Raw genomic sequence first — 21,173 nt, forward strand, 5'->3', positions numbered from 1 at the left:
GTATGTATATAAATAGAGGTTTTGTCCTTGACGAAAGATACAACAATAACAATAAGAATATCAAATATTTTTTACACTCTCTCTCTTACTATTTTCTTTCTTATATATTAAACATATTAATTATATCTATTATATTGATATAGTAAATCTAGTGAATATTACTACTAGAGTTATCCAATTATATTTTCATATTCTATATTTGTTACCTCTTTCTTATTTATTTATTTAGTTATTTTACAACACGTTATCAGCACGAAACTCTAACGAAATTTTAGGAAGACTTCAGGTAACAAATTTTTATTATGTCGAATCTCTTCCATCTTGAATATAATGCTTTTGATATATCTGAAAATAATTACTTATCATGGATACTAGATGTTAAAATCCATGTTGATTCAATGGATCTTGGAGATACCATTAAGGCTGAAAATAATATATCATAGAAGGATATAGCCAAAACCATAATTTTCCTTTGTCGTCATCTTGAAGTATGATTGAAAAATGAATATCCCACGTTAAAAGATCCTGCAGATCTGTGGAAAGACATTGAAGAAAGGTACAATTATGTGATACTTCCTCAAGCCCAATATGTTAGAGAAAATTTTCTCGACATTCCATGCTTCGAAAGTGCTCCTATAGCAGTAGTATCGAGAAAAATAATTTAAAAATATTTTGAGCTAATTTCTTGCTTTCTTGTTGCTAAACGCAACAATGAGTTGCTCTTAAGAAATCATTAAGCGCGCCCAGATGGCGCTCCCCATTTCCTGAAGTAAATGCGGCAAATTACCCCAGAAGAGGTAAATGGCAAGGTTTTAATAACAAGAAAAAATATGGAAGGAAAAGAAATTATGCTCATAAGAAAAGATCTCACAGAAGTGGGATAAAGAAAGAAACAATGGACAAAGTAAATCAATTGAGGATAAATGCTTCCGTTGTGGTGGAAATGGCTATTGGTCACGTATCTGTCGTACCCCAAGGCACCTAGTTGATATTTATCAAGTATCCTTGAAAAAAGATGACAAAGGAAAGGAAACAATTTTTGTTTCAAATTATGAAAATTCCACCACTCATTATAATGTATCTAATTTCTTTAAGGATTCTGAAGAAAATATTGGCTATTTGATCAATGATGGAATAGTTTGCTATATGTATGTGTTTGTTAAGTATTTACGTGAATAATTTTACTGTGCATGTACTTCTACTCATTTTATTATTATTATCATTTGTTTTTGAAGAAAAATGGTAAGGACATATTCTAAAGATATTTGCCTTGCGGATAGTGCGAGTTCACACACTATTCTTAAAAGTAATATATATTTTACCCATCTTGTGCCAAAAGATGAATATGTTAATACTATTATTGGCTCAGGCAATGTGATAGAAGGCTCCGGAAGAGCTATAATTTTGTTTCCTGGAGGAACAAAATTTATAATAAATAATGCACTATTATCTACCAAGTCCCTGAGGAACTTGTTGAGTTTCAAAGATATTTGCCGAAATGGATATCATGTTGAGACAATGAATGAGGGAAATCATGAGTATTTATGTATCACAAATCATGATTCAAATAAGAAAGTTATATTAGAAAAATTACCCTCACTTTCATCTGGGTTGTATTATACTAAGATTAGTGCAATTGAATCACATGCCATTGTAAACCAGAAGTTGGCCTAATATAAGTTGTATTATAATAAATAATAGCATGTGATTCAATTGCACTAATCTTGGTATAATATAACCCAGATGAAAGTGAGGGCAACTTTTCTAATATAACTTTCTTATTTGAATCATGAGTTGTGATACAAAAGTACTCATGATTTCCCTCATTCATAGTCTCAATATGATATCCATTTCGGCGAATATCTTTAAAGCTCAACAAGTTTCTTCGAGACTTGGTAGATAATAGTGCATTATTTATTATGAATTTTGTTCCTCCAAGAAACAAAATTATAGCTCTTCCGGAGCCTTCTATCACATTGCCCGAGCCAATAATAGTATTAACATATTCTTCTTTTGGCACAAGATGGGTAAAATATATATCACTTTTAAGAATAGTGTGCGAACTTGCACTATCCGCAAGGCAAATATCTTCGGAATATGTCCTTGGCATTTTTCTTCAAAAACAAATAATAATAATAATAATAAAATGAGTAAAAGTATATGCACAGTAAAAATTATTCACATGAATACTTAACAAACACACATATTAAACAATTTCGTCATTGATCAAATGGCCAATATTTCCTTTAAAATTCTCAAAGAAATCAGATACATCATAATGAGTGGTGAAATTTTTATAATTTGAAACAAAAATTATTTCCTTTCCTTTGTTATCCCTTTTCAAGGATGCTTGATAAAGATCAATTAGGTGCCTTGGGGTACGACAGGTACGTGACCAATGGCTCTTTCCACCACAACGAAAGCATTTATCCTCAATTGATTTACTTTGTCCATTATTTCTTTCTTTATCCCACTTCTGGTGAGATCCTCTCTTTTGAACATAATTCATTTTCCTTCCATAATTTTTCTTGTTAATAAAACCTTGCCATTTACCTCTTCTGGGGTAGTTTGCCGCATTTACTTCAGGAAATGGGGCGGCGCCAATTGGGCGCGCTTCATGATTCCTTAAAAGCAACTCATTGTTGCGTTCAGCAACAAGAAAGCAAGAAATTAGCTTAGAATATTTTTTAAATCATTTTTCTCGATTGCTACTGCAGGAGCACATTCGAGGCATGGAAGGTCGAGAAAACTTTCTCTAACATATCGGGTTTGAGGAAGTATCACATGATAGTACCTTTATTCAAGGTCTTTCCACAGATCTGCAGGATCTTTTAATGTGGAATATTCATTTTTCAATCATACGTCAAGATGACGATGAAGGAAAATCATGGCCTTGGCTTTATCCTTCTGGGATGCATTATTTTTCAGCCTTAATTATATCTTCAAGATCCATTGAATCAAAATGGATTTCAGCATCTAATATTCATGATAAATAATTATTTTCAGATATATCAAGAGCATTGAATTCAAGATGAGAGAGCTTCAACATAATAAAAATTTGTTACCTGAAGTCTTCCTAAAATATCGTTAGAGCTTCGTGCTGATAACGTGTTGTAAAATAACTAAATAAATAAGGAAGAGGTAACAAACATAAAGTAAAGAAATATAATTAGATAACAATATTAACCACAATTACTATCTCAATATAAAAGATATGATACTTATATATTTATATATATGTATTAACATATGAAAGAAAGAAAGAGAGGAAGAATTTTGTATATAGACAATATAAATAGAAAGAGATAGAATTCTTATTGATTGTAGTGTGTTTTTCTGAGAGGCAATAGATCTCTATTTATACATGTATAGAAAGTCTAATTTCAACATACATTTAAAATTATTCTTCCTTAAAAAAGTAAGCTCCACATAGGAATAGACATCCACGTCTCATTCTTATCACAACAATTTCTACTATATTGATAATCAATAACCACGGAAGTATGGTACATTATGCGGTTCTCTTCTTATTGAATAAAATTCATTTTAAAAAAACTTTGGTAAATCTATCGGGATTTTTTTTTGGACTATATCTATCGGTATTTAATTCATAATTAATTAATTAATAAAAAAAAAGGCCGTTAGCATTGACCTATTCACACACCCTATTTTCTCTGATAAGGCTATTGCAAATTTGGTTTTGGATTTTTTTATATAATTAGTTTGAAAACTAATTTTGATTGCCAATTTATTTGATATATGATTAGTATAGTTTTTTACGGTTTGATTTGAATTAATTGCATGTAATTTAATTTTAAAATTCAATCCAATTTGATACAATTTCAACCGTTTAATTTGAATTAAATTGGTTTGATCCATTTTTGACATGTAACTTATAAGGCTAATAACTTGAATTATTAATAAAATAGATAAATAAACATAGGAGGAACCTATTAAATTATGTGTCAAGAAGCAATAGCTCAAATGACATAGTCTTTCCATACTCAATTAAGAGGTTGTGGGTTCGAGTCTCCATATTTTCGGTAAAAAAAAAATACCTATTAAATTATGTATGTAACATTATTGAGAGATAATTAAACTTAAACAAATTGTATAGTAATCTTTTATTTTATTTTATATAATACTATTTTGATTAGATTAAATAAAATTTAAGATGAGATTTAAAATTTAATCCATTCCAGTCATTTAAATTATATAATTTGTTGAAAAAAATAAGATTAGATTAGATTAGATGCTAATTTAAATCAAACTTAACAACATTATTGTATATAAATAACATCAATTGTCACTAACACCACACATACTTAGTTGATTGTTTCTCATACTAATAAAATTATCAAATATTCTTGTTTAAGAACACTTTTAACTTCTTCAAGTCTTCCACAATGTCTTCATCAAAGTTCATCATCATTCTTCTCATGCTAATGATGATGATGCCACGTGTTCCTACCACGACGGCCGCCACCCACCCAATAGAACACTGTTTAAGAAAAGCAATAAACCCTCCTTCACCACCATCTCCAACCGCCACTAAAAGTGAACTTAAGCTGTTGGATTTTTCTAGAGTTCTTTGCCGTGACTCGTTCCGTCGTGTCTCGCACGACGTTCAAGCCACGGAAAAGTTGCCCTTACAGTACATGGAGGCTCTTTGTAACATCTATGATGATGATCAAGAAAAGGTTGAGGGTTTTGTTAATGGCGCATTCTTCAATTATAATACACAAGAACTCATGAATGGCGAAACATGTTCAACGGTGAAAGAGAAGATGCTACGTTTTGCTCCACCTATTTGGGAAGATTATAATAACGAAGAAAAAGAAGAATGGGATATGGAAGATCCAATCATATATAGGTTATTATGATCGATAATATTAAACAAGAAAAATTCTGACTATTTTTAATTAATTTTTTTATTATTAAATATTTTCGTATTAGGATATATGAAACCAAATAAAATCAATAATATTTTCGTATTTATAGTTATTTAGATTTGACCAATTCATGTTTCTTTTTCTTTTTAGGTCTATTATTATCCTCTTTTATTTTTAATTTTGTCTTTCTTTTTTTTTTCCACAATATATGTAGTATATATAGAACACATTATTATTATTATTATTATTATTATTATTATTATTATTATTATTATTATTATGCTTTTTTAATTTTTTTTTTCATAAAAAACATAGTAGTCAAACTCGAACCTTTTAGATTAGCTTAATGATGCTATGTTGATATAGAATTTAAAACTTTGAATTTAATATTTAACTATTTAAGGTTTATAATTTAGAATTTTTTATTTTTGTTTATATTATATTTTATTAATTGGAATAAACAGATTTACGGAGCCATCTGTACTTCTGTAGACATTTCCAATATTAGGATTTCATATTTTGGTAATGTTGCTGCTATTAGATCTCATATGTATAATTTCGTTTGTTGCATCTAAAAATTTAAAATATAATTTAAATAATTTTATTCCAGAAAAATTCAATGGAGATGGATTGATTGGTTGGATGATTTTTAAGTTTATTCTGTTCAATCGAAAAAAAGTTAACCATATTATTAGTGGGCAGTTTAAGGGTGCACTTATGCGCTTTTAAAGTAAACATGTTAACGTGTTTATTTTAAATGGACAGTTCATCTTTCCTATTATTTAAAATGGACAGTTTATCTTTTTTATTATTTAAAATCGTTTATCTTTTCTATTATTTGAAAGGTAAAAACTCAGGTGAAGTCGACTTCACATAAAGTTGATACTTGAGAGCCGTTAGATGAAAATTTAGTCAAATACTCAAATCAGTCAAATCATTTAACTACTCTTAAGTATCAACTTCACATGAAGTCGACTGCACCTGAGTTTCCACCTATTTGAAAAGATTCATTTTTAAGAATTTGGTCCAATTTAAATTATTAATATTTTTATTATTTTTAAAAATTATATTTTAATTATTTATAAATATATATATCTCGTTTACGACTCATCCTTAAATGCTCCTTGCTAAGTATGGAACTCTTCATTTATTATATTTTATTTGAATGGTCTGAATTTAAAAAGTTAACCTATTAATCAGGTTAATCATTTTTTTACAAGTTTTAGATTTTTTTTGTAAGTCTTAGATATTGGGCTGAAGTTCAAAATAAAAAATAGTATATAAATATTAAAAACAACATGTCTGTAAAAAAAAAGTTATTGAATTTTAGAATTAAAATAAATAATACATAAAAATAAGTTAAAAATTCATGTACTAAATCTAGGAAAAAAGATATATTAGAATTTTAAAAAAATAATATTAAATATATATTATGTATATAATATTAAAATTTAAATAAATTTTATTTTGTGTGAAATAAAATTATAATATTAAATATAAACACAATAATAAAAAAATTTGTATTATATATATATTATGTATATAATATTAAAATTTAAATAAATTTTATTTTATGTGAAATAAAATTATAATATTAAATATAAACACAATGATAAAAAATTTTGTGTTATATATATATATATATATATATATATATATATATATATATTTATTTATTTATTTTGTGAGAAACAAAATTAAAACATTAAATATGAACAGAATGATAAAAAATTTTGTATTATATTAATTAATTAAAAAAACATATATACAATGTAAAAAACAAACAAACATATAATAATTTTATTTTATGCGAAACAAAAATTCATATAATTTTTTATTAACAATTTTTTTATTGAAATATGTCATTTTACTACATTTATAATATATTATTTGGGATAATTATATTATTTTAGTTAATATATATTATTTAAAAAAATATTTAAAATTTATTATTTTGTATTAAGAATATTATTAAAAATATATTATTAGTTTTTCTTAAAATAATATTTTTTTTTCTTTGGTTCAAATACTATAACAATAAAAAAAATTTTAAGTAACTGCGTCTACTCAATAAATATTATATTCATTTATTTCTATATTGTATGTAAAATAAATAATTAATGTTAAAAATGTTAATAAAAAAAAGAAGTATTCTTTTTATTTTTTATCAACTCTTAGGTGAATATATGAACTATAGCTTGTTGGTAAAGAAAGAAATATTCTTAATTATATATTAAATAAAATAATTATTTTTTAGGCTCGTTCTTATATAAATAAAAATTTTTCTTAGTTTTATATCTGTAATATTTTATACCAATTAGTTTCAAAATTTAATTAGTTTTTGAATAAATTAATAAAAAATAATACAAATAATTGTTTAAATATAATTGTATTTTAATTTTTCATTCTATTACGTACACGTTGAGGATAATTTGAAATAAAAGATAATGGACTTGTTGTAACTGTCATCTATTTTGTGCTTTGACTGCGTCATCATTTGAGAATCATGGCGCCTTCATGGAGACCGGGTTCTTCTACAGAATCAGTTTTACGTTTGGAGTTAGCCAACCAGCAGCGGCACAGACAGCGTCTTCCTTCCTTTTCTATGTCAGCAATTTTTCGGATTTTGAAGGTCCATTTATAGTAGAGGTGGAATGTGGTGGGTTCAAGAGCGTCAAAATCTGTGGCCAGATAGAACAATAGTGGAAGCACCTGCTAGCAAATAAAACAGTGAAAATGCTTGAAGACATCACATCAACAATAACAGAATAACGGAGGAATTCGATCAAATTTTTTTGAGTACTTTTCTGATGTAAAAATAGTCCTGTGTTAAACTAGCGAATTAGTTTATTTTATTAGTATTGATTTATTTGTTTGTTCAACCCATGACAAAAAAAAATATATAATAACAATAATAAATAAATTTAATTTACCTCATTACTTTTAATAGTTAATCATTTTTTTTTATTTCATTGATTCTAGCCAAGTTACCAAAATCTTTACTTATATGGGACTTTTTTTGTTTTAACTTTAATTATTGATGTTAAATCTAACGGTTTGCACTTACTCTATAATAACATTCGAAAGTTTCTCTAACAAAACTGTTTTTATTTCTCTTCTAATATTTATTTTATTTTCCAACAAGATAGCACACTGAAGACTGCATTTGAATACTGTTTTCCCTTTTTCGAACAAAACTACACACAAAATAGACCCAAAATTTGTTTAGCTTTAAAGAGTAAAAGCCAAAAGAAACACCATTTGTCTCAAACAATTTTTTTTTGTATTTTCTAAAAATTAAAAAAATACCAATTGAATTGTCACTCTTTTGTATTTTTATTTTTTGGACAATTTTTAAATATTTTTCTTTAATTTTATATTTATATCTTAAAAACATTGAATAACTATAAAATTCAGCTTGTAATTTTTTTTCTCCGATTTTTCATAATATTTTCTAACCTAATAAATTAAATTAATTAATTCATCAAAATTTGTCATGCCAATAAATTACTGAATGCAACATATAAAATTTATACTCCCTACCATTATATAAATAAACGAGTCAACTAATGTTTTTTTTTTGGACGAGAGTGAACTAATGGTTAAAGGCTTAAAGCAACTCAAACTAAGAGAAGATTTGTTGTGTAAAATTAAGTGAAAATGAAGGATAATTACTTTGCAGGTGTATACATGGCCAGGTTGCTGAGGCCCAACTTGAGAGAGTGAACGATCACTATTCATTAAATAATTATAACTAATTAAGCCAAAAAAAAATAATAATTATAACTAATTTTCACCAAAAAAGTTACAGTTTTGGCCAAAATATAGTGCTAGAAAGTAAAAACAACTAATAAACAATCGATTTGTAAATCACATAAATTTATATTATAATTAAATTCAAATTCCATCAATTTTTATGAATTTGGTTGGATTGAAATAATTTAGTGTGTTAAAAATATAAAAATTATTTTAAAAAATAAAATGATTTAGAGAAGAGATGTGGTAGTGGACTAGTGGTTCTGCAAGCCAACGGCAGAAAAGAAAAATTGAGCAATAAATGAAAAATAAAAATGTAAAGCAAATAATTATATTAATTTTAAATTAAATTAATTTCTATTTTACATACTTGATTTAAAACAAAATAATTTATTTTTAATTTAATTCATTCCATATCAAATCAAATTAACTCCTACATATTTTGTTTCAAACACACCCAAAATTCTATAAAAGCAAAATATCCAATTACTTTATGATAATATACAACCATTAATTTAATCGGTCTCTATTTTATTTTATTTAAGCTTATGAATCAAATAGATGGAATTAACTATTTAATCAAATATTGCTGTAATTGAATAAAAGAATTCATTCTCCCCTAATCAAGTGTCGAGAATTCAATCCTCACCTTAGTTACAGAAAAAATTTAAAATTTTAGATCGCTATCCCACTATTGAAAGTGTTTATAAACCAGGGAAAGATTAGTTTATATCCATTGAGTGAAAAAAATTTTTTTTATCATAATTAAACTATTATTAGTTAGAGCTAACATCTTTTTATTACTTTTAATTGTGGTGTTCATACAAACAGAATATCATTAGAAAATCCACTTTTTCTATAGATTTATTAGTTTAGCTAATGCAATCATACAAAGAATGAAATGAAATTACATAGACATATCAAATTACAACACTTGCTATATGATTCAGAGGAGAGACTCAAGCTTGGCTTATTTAACAATCATATCAAAAAATTTATCTCATCAAGTTCTTATGAACAAAGTTTCAACTATGATGATCATGAGCTATCTATATCTATACCTAACAAGGCTCATTGCCAGCACAAATTGCAACTGAACTATCAAATGCTTCTTGTTCTGTGATATTATTATTATTATGACAAGTTGAATATAGTTGGATTAATTGGCCCCTTAAGCTGCACTCCTCAACCTGTGACTTATATGTCTTTGACAATAAATCTCCACATTCTCCAATTACAGCTCTTTCTCCACTAACAACTCTAGCTAATTCTGAGATACAGACATCGGTTTGTTCTGCTTTTGGCATGAATCTTTGGATATTGAGAACAATTGTTTCCATCATCTTTGATGCTGAATTCAGGCTCTCCCCAACCTCCTTTACATCAACCTGTTTGGTAGAATACATTTTTCTTTAAACACAATAGAATAAACAAATAAAGCTTCATTTTGGTCATTTACTTTATAAGCATAGTTTATTTTAGTCCTTGACATTTCAGGATTTGCATTAGCATTTTTGGTTCTTATTTCAATCATTTTAGTTCCGCCATCACGGATCTCCTAAAATATTAAGACCATTAAGCTTGCCAAATGTGCTTTTCAAACTGCCATGTCATAAGGAATATGTTGAATCCGAAACATGCCATGCCACATGTCATTTAACATGACAACCCAGTCGATTTGAACCGACCAAGTGCAGTTTCAGAACCAAAACACTGATTTTTGAAATGTGAGTATTAAAATGAATCATGCTTACGAAGTCTTGACCAGAAAATTAGTAGATATGATAATAGGATTAAAGATCATACCCTAACATTCCCACCAAGTGGAAGTTGTACTGTGGCATTCAACAAAGCTTGAATTGCTTCAGAAATAGAGAGTGAATATTCTTCTTCCAAAGCAGACCACTCATCCAGATAGGGAATCTGCATTTATAAAATAAAACAGGCAAATTATTGATACAGACATTGCTTTGTGGACAACTTCAATGAAAAATAAGCATTCAAAATTATTAGTAGCCTTACTTGCGCATCAAGAATTGTTGAGAGAGTCTTTGATCTCCGCAAAAGCTCCAGTTCTACGCGTTTCCGGTTTACAGAATCCCGCATTTCTGATATTTTCATCGCCTGAGAATATAGTACTCTCTGCAAGGATTAATAAAACAACAAAAAGAACCAGAAGTGATTAAGTTGTACTGGATTGTCCAAAATTGTAACCTAAACAAAAAACAACCAAGAGAGCTCTCAATAGTTTAAGTTGTACTGGATTAATAAGACAACAAAAAGAACCAAAAGTGATTAAGTTGTACTTGATTGTCCAAAATTGTAACCTAAATAAAAAACAAAAAAGAGAGCTCTCAATAGTTTAGTAAAATAACAAACATTCAACAAAGGTAACATGTCACTTATCTGACAACCATATCGAACTTTTTCAGAGTATAATTTGAAATAAGCTAAATTACAATGTCAAATGAATGAAGTCAGAGTCAGTTTACCCTCAAAATTATACATCATTTGATCTAGAACTGTTATACACCGTGGACCAATCAAGTTTTATTTTACACTGGTGTGAGTTGTGATCAAGTTATATCTTCTTCCAAAGATTGTATTTATCAGAAGGTGCAAGGTTCTATCTATATATAAATTACAAAGATAAAATTACCAAGCTAGATGATTATGCATTTTCTTGCACTATATATAACCTTACCTCACTTTCTCTTTGCTGCACTTTCATGGCAGACACTGCTTTGGCATTGGCATATCTCCATTGCAGATAACGATTATACATCAGTCTCAAGGAATGCACATCTTCCTGATTACTAGACCCTTTCTTCCCTTTCCTTGTTTCTGCCACCGGTTTCGCGCTAGGGGGTACCGGAGGCAAACTCAGTCCTCCTGCCTTAACATGATTCAATTGATTTCCATACAGCTTGGACAGTGAAGGAGTTTGCTTCTCGCAACTAGACGGCCAAGTAATCGACCGATGGAAAGGCGAAGCATGTACTTTCGACTCGACATTACTACCACTATTGCTACTAATGCTACTACTCAAGACACTTCTACTGCCAATTTTTTCAGCCACTGACCTATTGGACACAGAAGGCAACATATCTACCTCAGAACACAACTCAGGAAGTGACTGAGTGCTGCAACTCACACCCGAATCGCTACGACAATCATCATCGGAGCACACCGAAGAAGCATCCCCGGACACCGAGTTGGTTTCCATCCTAGGCCAACCAGAACCGGCATTGCCCTTTAGTGACATTCCACTGGCCTGAAGCAGTTTCGCAGCGGCCGAGGTGTTACCCCTGTGCTGCGGCGTGAGCCTATACCTTGAAGGCACAACAACTGTGGGGGTATCAGGCCTAGAAGGGGTGGCACCGAAACCACCATTCCCAATTCCAACTCCAATTCTTCCAGAACATGACCTTGAAGGGTCTCTTCCCACTCCATTATTGTTATTCTCCTTGAAAAGCTTCACAGCCCTTTGTTTCCTCTGAGTAGTAGTAGTGTTCCCCAAATTCCCTTTACACTGAGAAGTTGAATTACACCCAATTGGGAACGGGGTTCCTGCATCTGAATTCTCAACAGGCCTGTGATTCTCATCAGCGGAATTCGAGGAATCAACTTCCGGTTGCTGGTGGTGGTGCCGCCGCCTCGGCGCGGTTGAAGAAACCGCCGGAGACATGAACCTAGAGCTAACCTCCCGGACCCTAGGCCGGCGGTGGTTAGAAGGGGTCGGCGGCGGTGGAGGAGGAGGAGGGGCAGATGCATCTGGAACGACAGTAGAAGCTTTGATTGTTGCGGAATCCATTGCAGAATTTGGGGCTCTACAAAACTACGTGGTTCTTGTGCTTAGATCAAGCAGAAACCCTAGAATGGGTGGTGTTCGGATTGGGGTAAATGGAAACAATAAAGATAGAGACTTCGAGGAAGAAGGAAGCCTGAGTGGATCGAAAGCAGAGGTTTTGAGTGAAAGAGAAAGCGAAAGACGATGATTATTGAAGTAGCCGTTGGTAAGGAGGGTTTACGTTGCAACGGTTCTGATTTGGGGATTTTTATATTCAAAAAAATTAAAAAAAAATGTATTAGTTTTTAATTTTAACACTTGTTTCTCGTTAACTGCATTTATTTATGTTGCTCAGAGGAGCCTTCTCCATTGCTTTGGATCCCTTAAACCAATATCCACCTTATTTGCTTCATTTATTTATTTTTTTAGTTTAATTTTGTTGCCGTAAAATATAAAGAGTTTTATGTAATTATCTAATTAAATTTACATATTTAGATTTTTTAAGTAATATTTTAAAATTACCAACGGGTTATAGCTCAAATGGCATAGTCTTCCCATATTTAATTAAGAGGTTGCGGGTTCGAGTCTTTTATCTTTGGTAAAAAAAATAATATTTTAAAATTTAATTATTTTTATTGATATAATATCTAGAGTTTAATTTTGATGCACTGACAATGTAAAGTGTTTTATTCAGTTGTGCAATTCATGCGGTTAATGTAAAAGATAATTATTTTTAGTGATGTGACATTACGTAATTAAATGCAGGTGTAAAACTACTCTATATTAATAGTGCATTAAAATTAAATTCTAATATCTGTCTAAAACTCTTTTGTACCAAAAATTATTAATTCAATTCAAACAAAACAAATTTTTCTAAATTTTGAAAATTGAAAGAGTAGTAGTTTACATTTTTTTGGGGAAAATCCATCTTTTATATTACATATTTATTTTATATGATCAACCTAAATAAACAAATAAATAGATATATGGATATTGCATTTTCTATATTCTTATTATATATCAATTTAATATCTCAATTTGTTACTTATTTTAAAATATATTTTAATTGTTTACATAATTATCAACTATTTATAATTTTCATTTTAAATCTATGCATAATCTCTTTGTTAAGAAATATAAACAATACTTGTTCGAATAAAATTATTATTATTAGTCTTCAATAAAGGCTAAAGCATAATTATTTTTCGGATAGAAAATCAATAATATGCAATTTGATAAGTACAAAGTTACTTCTAATTTGTCATAGTATAGTAGAATACAATAATATTTCTCTAATATGCATTTTTATATTTTAAATCAAACATAAATTTATTTCCTTACTGTGTTTTTATTTTAAAATGTCATCCTTTCCCATGGATATGCTCTTCCACACGTTTAGATACCAATATAACTTTTAATATTAAACAGTCCCGTTGTACTTTAAAGCACCAAATTCTAAATGCCGATTATAGAATTAATCATGAAGATAAGATACTGCATCCACTAACATGCAAATGTGCCAACTACTAGACCAATCTTCAATTTTCCTCTATACATATCGCTATTCATGCTTGGCATATAGTAACCTCATTGTGACAAATGAATTTGAATTATCTTTAACTATGAACTAGGATTATCAAACTCCTGAGAACTATATCAAATCAAAGTGATAAACCGGTAGAAACAGGAATAATCAATACATTTAAGAATACACGTGTGGTTAGATCCAGATTATAAACCTCCAACTTCATGGCAGAGGCATATATATATGTATGTATACTCATCAAACTTGCATGAAATAAATGCTGCAGAGATGATGGTCTTCCATCCCAATGAAACTTTGCCATGAGATTCTCAATGGTATATATCCGAATGCCATTTTGACTCTCTTTGTATTGTTGCCAATTTCCTACAAGCTGTCTATAAACTGCATCACTGAATTTTATGTACAGAAAAGGCTTCAAAAGTGTGCTATGTTGTTGGAATGAATCATGATGAATAAGGATTGTGACGGTTAAGTCCCGGTCGTCCCGGTCTTTCCGGTCTTGTTGAAGTCAACGGCTCATCTGTTCAGAACACGAACAACAAATCACGGTAATGTAACATCCAAACAGAATTAATCAATCAAAGCAACTTATTGGAAAAAAGTTTTCGTATAATATGCCTAAGATCATGAATGAAGAATGATACTAGAAACACAACAAATAATATTACAATGAGCCAATAAGAAGCTATATGTATTTTCTAAATCAAAGAAGCTGCAGGTTCAAAAAGCCTGAAGAGAAGAAGGCTTATACCAGTAAAGATTGTAGATATCCAATCCTACATCATGGTTGAAAGATGCCATATAAAATTCTCTTTTTAAAAAAGCAAATATTCAGGACCAATTAAGATTATTGGAATACAAGTTGGTTGGACACCTTACAAACCGGTTGTTTCCTTGGATGGTCAAATCAGACCAGACATCAATACTTGATGCCTACCTACTTTATCAATTCTTTGGCAATGCTAAATAAAAAACTCAAACTTACCTTCATCATCTTCATCTCCACTTTGACTTGTAAAGAATGGGGTCAGAAAGTTTTTATCTATTGCAGTAAATGATCCAGCACTGCAAGAAAGATGCAAAGAGAAATTAGTGGTTGCAACGTCAATGAGTCTATATGCAGTTTCACAGCTCAGATGATACCTCTTATGGAATTCTTTTAGCTTCATCTTGAATCTGCTTCCTGATGATGATTCTTCATCATAAGAAGGAGCAACATAACCATTGTTTTCCTCATAATTGTTCTTGTAAGAGAAAGGGTAGAAAATTAGTTGATAGAGAAAGAAATATATGAAATATTCATTAGCATATTGTGTTTTGTAAATCAAAACTGTTTCGCTAAAACTCTTAAGAAAAACTCATGACTGAAGATGGATTCACATAATTCAAAATCAAAACAGTCTCTAGATATGTTGTTGAAATGTTTATTCCAGCCACTTGTTAAGCAGGATAGTTACATAAAAAATTTGAGACATGTTTGGCACATAGAATTCTGTTTCAGTGAGGGGATTGTCAGGCTCTACTTCATAGGCTTGATAAAGTTAATTTTAGATGCAACTGAAAAACAGAACCGAAAGCTCAGTTGCATGTGTCAGCTTCTTTTTGCATCAAATAGCCTAAGTCTTAAATCATTTGTTGCAAAACTTACTGTGATGGTGCCCACTGTGGCCAAAGGGCTATCACCATGACTGTCACCAACCACTTCTAGAGCTTCCAGCATGGTACCGGTTGATCCCCCAATCAATAATACCTGATACAAACAAAATAAGTTACACATTTAAATTACTGTTAGTTATGGTGGAAAAAGAAAGACAAATAAGAAAAGAAAAAAGTGCGGAAAATGGATGGCCACTTGCTAATAGACTAAACAGGAGAAATAAATAATAAGATGAAACTTAGTTCTTTTGGTGTTTACCTTAAGTTTTCTAGTTAGAAAATTGGCACTTCTATATTCTCTTACAACTATAACTTCTATATTCTTCTACATTCTTTTACAACTTTCATGACTTCTATATTCTTTTACAGTTCTGCCAATCTATCTTACAAGAGATTCTTAAATGGCACTCTATCAAATTGAATCAGTAGATAAACAGATCAGTGTTTGCTTAAAATTGGATTCCGTTATTTCAGCACTCTTGATTTTCTCCCAAACAGCTCAAGGATGAGATAATTAAACAATCTCAATAACATTTTAAAATCTTAATAGGGGCAAGATACAAAATAAGATTGTAATATCTTTTTTAAAAAAAGAGGGGGGAAAAAGTTTAACTAGGAAATTATGTGTCTTGATGGGTTAATAAAAAAACCCCTCCAAAAATGTAAAACTCCTGAAAAAGGGTAAACCTCATAAACATCGTCTCTTTCCTTCTTCCTTCTAATTCAAAGTTGTGAACAGAAGAAAGGAAGAATATGAGCATGCCTACCGTCAAAACAACTATTGCTGTTGTTGCAGTAAAGATGGTCTGACCGTGTCCCTCTGGAAGATCATGAACTGATTGCAATGCAAGGGCAAAGGCCATTGCTCCTCGAAGTCCTGAAATGTTCATAAAGAACAAAACATAAGCATGGTAGCAAAGAATAAGCCAAAGCCAAGAAGTAATGTGTTTTATCAACAAATGATAATTTTCCAAAGCAAAACCCAATTGTTATGTGAGGCTTAATTTCTTACCACTATACCAAAGTGCTTTTTGGTGTTTTGGAGGTATCTTTCGATGAGAAGGTCTGACCAAGTTGACCAGATAAGCACAAGAGAAGACATTTGCCGCCCTGCGCAAAGTGAAGAAATTTTACGACTTAAAAGAGGAAAGTGAAAGGAAAAACCTGAAAGTGCATGCATCTGTTTATATCATAGCCTGAAAGAACATATGCCACCATATTCAAATACTTTAAATGATAGCAATCAGCAAATACCTTGCAATTCCAATGAATATCTGAAGTGGTCATCATAAGAGTTAAGGAAAGAGTACCACGAACAACAGACAATTCTAATAAAAATCACACCAGTTCAAATTTATGGGCCAAATAAAGGATACAATGGAGAAGAATATAAATCCAACATGTGACCAGCTATGTTGCTCCATAGCAATATCAAAGCCCATGTATATAAATCTGTAGACATAACAAAAAAGGTATTCATGCATTATTTAGAGAAAATGTTTAAATACAAGACAGCAACTGCTGTAAATGAAATTCTCCTTACACAAAGGTCTCTGCTAGTGAAGATATCAACTCGAAAAAAGCAGAGACAAATCTTTGAGAACTTTGTGACAAATTTGGATATGAATAGTGCTTCATGACCTAAGAGAAAACAAAAATGTAGTCATAACAATATTTCAACACATGACAAAAAGGAGAAATATGAAAATTACTTACTATTCCTGTAAACAGTATTGATACGATACCGGACAAACCAAGGCCTTCTGCAAGCATGTATCTGAAACAGATAACAGTTTACACTGATTTGCACTGAGAATCGAAAATTTACAACAATTCCATGAAAATATTTATGAAGACATAGTCCAGGGAGGTTACTTACGAGAAATATGGAAATAGAACAAAAAGACAACTCTCCAAGTTCTGAAGGCTGTATAGAATGGAAAATTTCCTTATCAGCATTCTCCAGGCATGATGTAAATAGTCGTATTATCAAAGAAAAGTATACTCTAAATTATATATACTCACTTGTCAATATCCAATCCTGCATACTTAAAAAGGTACTCATGGTTAAGGTTCACAATAAAGTTTGAACATTTTTAAAAAAAATTAAACCCCTTATTATTTATACTACGAATACACAGGGCAAGAATGAACTTAAAAAGGATATTAAAGCAGATATGAATCCCACTCCAACACCTGCAATTCACCAAAAAGTAAAAAATCAAACCAGGAATATCGGAAAGTAGTAAGGTCACTTGCTCTCCTTGACTTGCGGCAACATGAATTTGGTGAAGACACAATAGGCAAGTCAAAATCTACAAATCTTATGATGACATAACAAATGATGAATAGCAAAGGTTCTGTCCAAAAAACCTTCAAAACTGAACTGATTTAACAAGCTTAATGCCTGAACAAAATATTGGATAGATGACTAACCTGCAGACATTGAACCAACAAAAGTCTCCAAAAATCTAACAACCACCATTAATAAATTCTGTCCAGATGGATGAGTCTTAACCAATGACATCGTCCTGCAAAGGAAGTGCTTGAGTTATAAGTTAACTTCCATGATACTTCGGCTATTTTGGATAAGCATGATGATATGATCTATTTCAGAAATTAAGGTACCTGTACAAAGAAATTGCCATCTGCCAATAGTACGGAAGTCGGACAAGAGGAATAACAAATATAAAAAGGAAAGAAGGAATAGATCAGCCAGTATGCACCATTTATCTTTAAACCAGATATGCAAAGAGAAGAAGCAACGGAAACTTACTGCATCATTCAAAACAGATTCTCCAAAAACCAAAGCATATAGATTGACATCTGTGCCAAGCTCCTGCAAATGACAGCAAGCAAATCAAACACAATGATTTAGGAATGAAGTTTATCAGATGGCATGTTACACTTACTATTTTACATATAATACTCAGACCTACCATGAGTGAATGACAATAAAGGACAAAATAGTTTGGAGAGATAGTCAAACCCTAAACCTTCAATCTGATTCATAATTTGCCCATTTGGTCATTGTCATTCATGATTAGCTTAGTTGAAAACATAACATATCAGGGTTTTTAAAACTTGGATTTCTCAATTGAAGCTTCATATTTCTTTTTCATGATATATTAATTAGTAACAAGATAAAACTATGCTCTGCACTGATATCTTCTTCACCATCACGACAAATGCCATTATCATTAAGTAAAAAATGTAGCAGCTGAAAGTTGAGCAAGCAGGAGTAGAAAAAAGCCATGAGTCCTAAACACTGACCCTCAATGGCCTTTTGTATCGGTCATGCAAATTGGAAATGGAATAATTAACAAAAAAAAGCAGAAAAATTCAAAGCAATAGATCACCTGAAATATTGATAAAACAGTAACGGGATCAGTTGCCGATATAAGAGCCCCAAACATGAGGCACTCGACAAAAGGCAATCTATACATGAGGAAGACCAGCCCACCAAGATAACTGCACCCAGGCAGAGAAGAAAACATGATTACATAAACATTGAAAAAATCTTAAAAATCCAAATAAACCAGTCAAAATTCTAGCTATGAGGAGAAAGATGAAAAACTCACACTAAAACACCGGTCACTATTGAGGCTATAAATGTGCCAAATATTGCAAAAGTCACAATTGCTCCAAAATTAGAGAAAAAAGGTTTCTGCAAAATCCCACATTACCACCATCACCAAATCAGAAATATTCTCCAAACAACAAACTAGAACTCATTTAACACATTTAACAAACTATGAACTATAAAGGTTCTTACAGGTGCAAGACTGAAGCCAGACTGAGTAAAGTAAAGAGTCAAGGAAACATAGTATAGAGTATCAAAATCTAAATTAAATTGAATTAAACAGAATAATAATAATAATAATAACAATGGAAAGAAAAGATTGTGATCAATGATGACAAGGATATAATATGATAGGAGGTAACAAGAAGAGGAAGAAAAACTCTTCGTGAAAATTGAACCACGCCCTGCACAACAATGAAAAGCCCCAAATTTGAGAGTCTCAGTGAAATAAAACTAAGAGGAGAAAAAAGAGAAAGTGACTGAAGAAGAAGAAGAACCTGATACTATTTTCGGTGTCAGAGATGTTAGCGAGAACACCAACGATTAAGCCAATGAGAAGAGAGGCACTGGCTTCGGGTATGACGTAAATCTTCTTGCGGCGGAGGACGTGGCCGAGGACGAAGGAGAGGACGAGCATCATGATCTGAAGCAGGATTCCGACGCCGGCGGCCTGCTGTTCCTTGCCGGGGGTTTTGCTGCCGTGAGCGTCGGCCGGAGATATATCGTCCTCCATCCCCATTACAAGTTCCTCCAATCGATTCGATTCCGATTCGATTGGGAATGAACGGATTCTGTGCGAGTGGCTTTGTTCCTTTTTGGTTGTGTGTTGTTGTTTGGTGTGATCAGTGATGGCGGTGCTGATTCTTCGCAATAATCGGTTCGGTTGTTGTGATTTTCAAACGAATTCTTTGATTTCTTCTTTCTCTTTTATTTCTCTTTCTCCTCTCTTCTTCTCCACTCTCTCCTCACGCCTTGGACTATGCTTAAACACTAATGCATTATTTTATTTTATTCAATTTTTAAAATCACCACATGAGCAAACACAAGAATTTAATTTAGATGTACGCTATAAGGTGGAGCAGTCGATTTAAGTGAAGTTGATATCTGATAACTCTTAGATGATTTAATTGATTTGACTAAATTTTCATTCAATGATTCTTAAATATTAACTTTATGTGAAGTCGAGTGCACATGAGTTTTCACTATCCTATATATTTATTTATTTTTTATATTAATTTTGTGAATAATTAATAAAAAAATAAATATAATTAAAAAATTATATAAAATAAATACATTAAAATTAAATTTCAAAATCTAACATGGTTAATAATTCATCTTTTTATATATTAACTAATAATAATAATAAATTTGAGATTAGTCAAAAACTCAAAATAATAAGAAGATATAAATATTAATATTGTTACGATAAGAACAACAATGAATGATCATGGGTGGCTAACATTTTTCATACTGAAGTTCATTATTACCAAAGCCTTTGTATTTAATAACAGTGGAATAAGGTGACTTCTTTACTTGTATAAATAGAGGCTAAACCTCAGTAGGTAATACGACACAAGCAAGTAATAATAAAATCACTTCTCTCTTTATGTTGCAATCAAATACTCTTCTCTTTATATTTCTACTACAATTCTTTCTCTTCTTTTATTTTATTAGTATTCTAAATTCTCTTTTCTATTACTCTTTACATATAATATTAATCATCTTTATTATATTGAGATAGTAACAATAAACATATGCAATTCTCTCTCTCTTTATTTTTAATACTTCTTTCTATCTTTGTATATATATACACATTACAACATATAATATTATTATATATATATAAATTATTATTGAGCTAATTATTTTAATACTAGAGTCTTCTATTTATACATCTTTACATATATATATATATATATATATATATATATCTTTTATTTCACAACACGT

At 30.5% G+C, this 21,173-nt stretch overlaps 2 protein-coding genes across 2 annotated transcripts; both read right to left on the reverse strand.

Moving 5' to 3' along the window:
* Positions 1-9,519: 9,519 nt before the first annotated feature.
* On the reverse strand, positions 9,520-12,838 carry EDE1 (ENDOSPERM DEFECTIVE protein (DUF566)). Its single transcript, XM_016342156.3, has 4 exons — positions 11,353-12,838; positions 10,671-10,790; positions 10,455-10,571; positions 9,520-10,036 (listed from the first exon to the last, which is right to left on the reverse strand). The coding sequence occupies exons 1-4, from the start codon at positions 12,460-12,462 to the stop codon at positions 9,710-9,712; spliced, it is 1,674 nt and encodes a 557-aa protein (XP_016197642.1). The 5' UTR covers positions 12,463-12,838; the 3' UTR covers positions 9,520-9,709.
* A 1,104-nt stretch (positions 12,839-13,942) lies between these two features.
* On the reverse strand, positions 13,943-20,222 carry LOC107638769 (sodium/hydrogen exchanger 6). Its single transcript, XM_016342157.3, has 21 exons — positions 19,721-20,222; positions 19,568-19,627; positions 19,416-19,440; positions 19,222-19,307; positions 19,000-19,111; positions 18,417-18,479; positions 18,269-18,288; positions 18,077-18,171; positions 17,808-17,836; positions 17,666-17,697; positions 17,520-17,567; positions 17,357-17,417; positions 17,184-17,281; positions 17,017-17,092; positions 16,895-16,914; positions 16,653-16,750; positions 16,408-16,517; positions 15,633-15,734; positions 15,128-15,228; positions 14,970-15,049; positions 13,943-14,504 (listed from the first exon to the last, which is right to left on the reverse strand). Exons 1-21 carry the CDS (start codon positions 19,960-19,962, stop codon positions 14,428-14,430), a joined length of 1,635 nt encoding a protein of 544 aa, XP_016197643.1. The 5' UTR covers positions 19,963-20,222; the 3' UTR covers positions 13,943-14,427.
* Between the last annotated feature and the right edge of the window lie 951 nt (positions 20,223-21,173).

This window comes from Arachis ipaensis, chromosome B4, assembly GCF_059453495.1.
Source record: "Arachis ipaensis isolate K30076 ecotype BB chromosome B4, ASM5945349v1, whole genome shotgun sequence".
Lineage (NCBI taxonomy): Eukaryota > Viridiplantae > Streptophyta > Magnoliopsida > Fabales > Fabaceae > Arachis > Arachis ipaensis.

What these genes read in the sequence shown, in the direction of transcription:
- EDE1 (XM_016342156.3), bottom strand. Translation starts at nt 12,462, where the DNA reads ATGGATTCCGCAACAATCAAAGCTTCTACTGTCGTTCCAGATGCATCT. An exon ending in TGCAGCAAAGAGAAAGTGAG is followed by an intron (nt 10,791 to 11,352) that starts GTAAGGTTATAT and finishes TAATCCTTGCAG; the next exon opens with AGAGTACTATATTCTCAGGC. An exon ending in CACTTGGTGGGAATGTTAGG is followed by an intron (nt 10,037 to 10,454) that starts GTATGATCTTTA and finishes TCTACCAAACAG; the next exon opens with GTTGATGTAAAGGAGGTTGG.
- LOC107638769 (XM_016342157.3), bottom strand. Translation starts at nt 19,962, where the DNA reads ATGGGGATGGAGGACGATATATCTCCGGCCGACGCTCACGGCAGCAAA. An exon ending in TTGTTACCTCCTATCATATT is followed by an intron (nt 19,441 to 19,567) that starts ATATCCTTGTCA and finishes TCTTTACTTTAC; the next exon opens with TCAGTCTGGCTTCAGTCTTG. An exon ending in GCAGGATTGGATATTGACAA is followed by an intron (nt 17,568 to 17,665) that starts GTGAGTATATAT and finishes CATTCTATACAG; the next exon opens with CCTTCAGAACTTGGAGAGTT.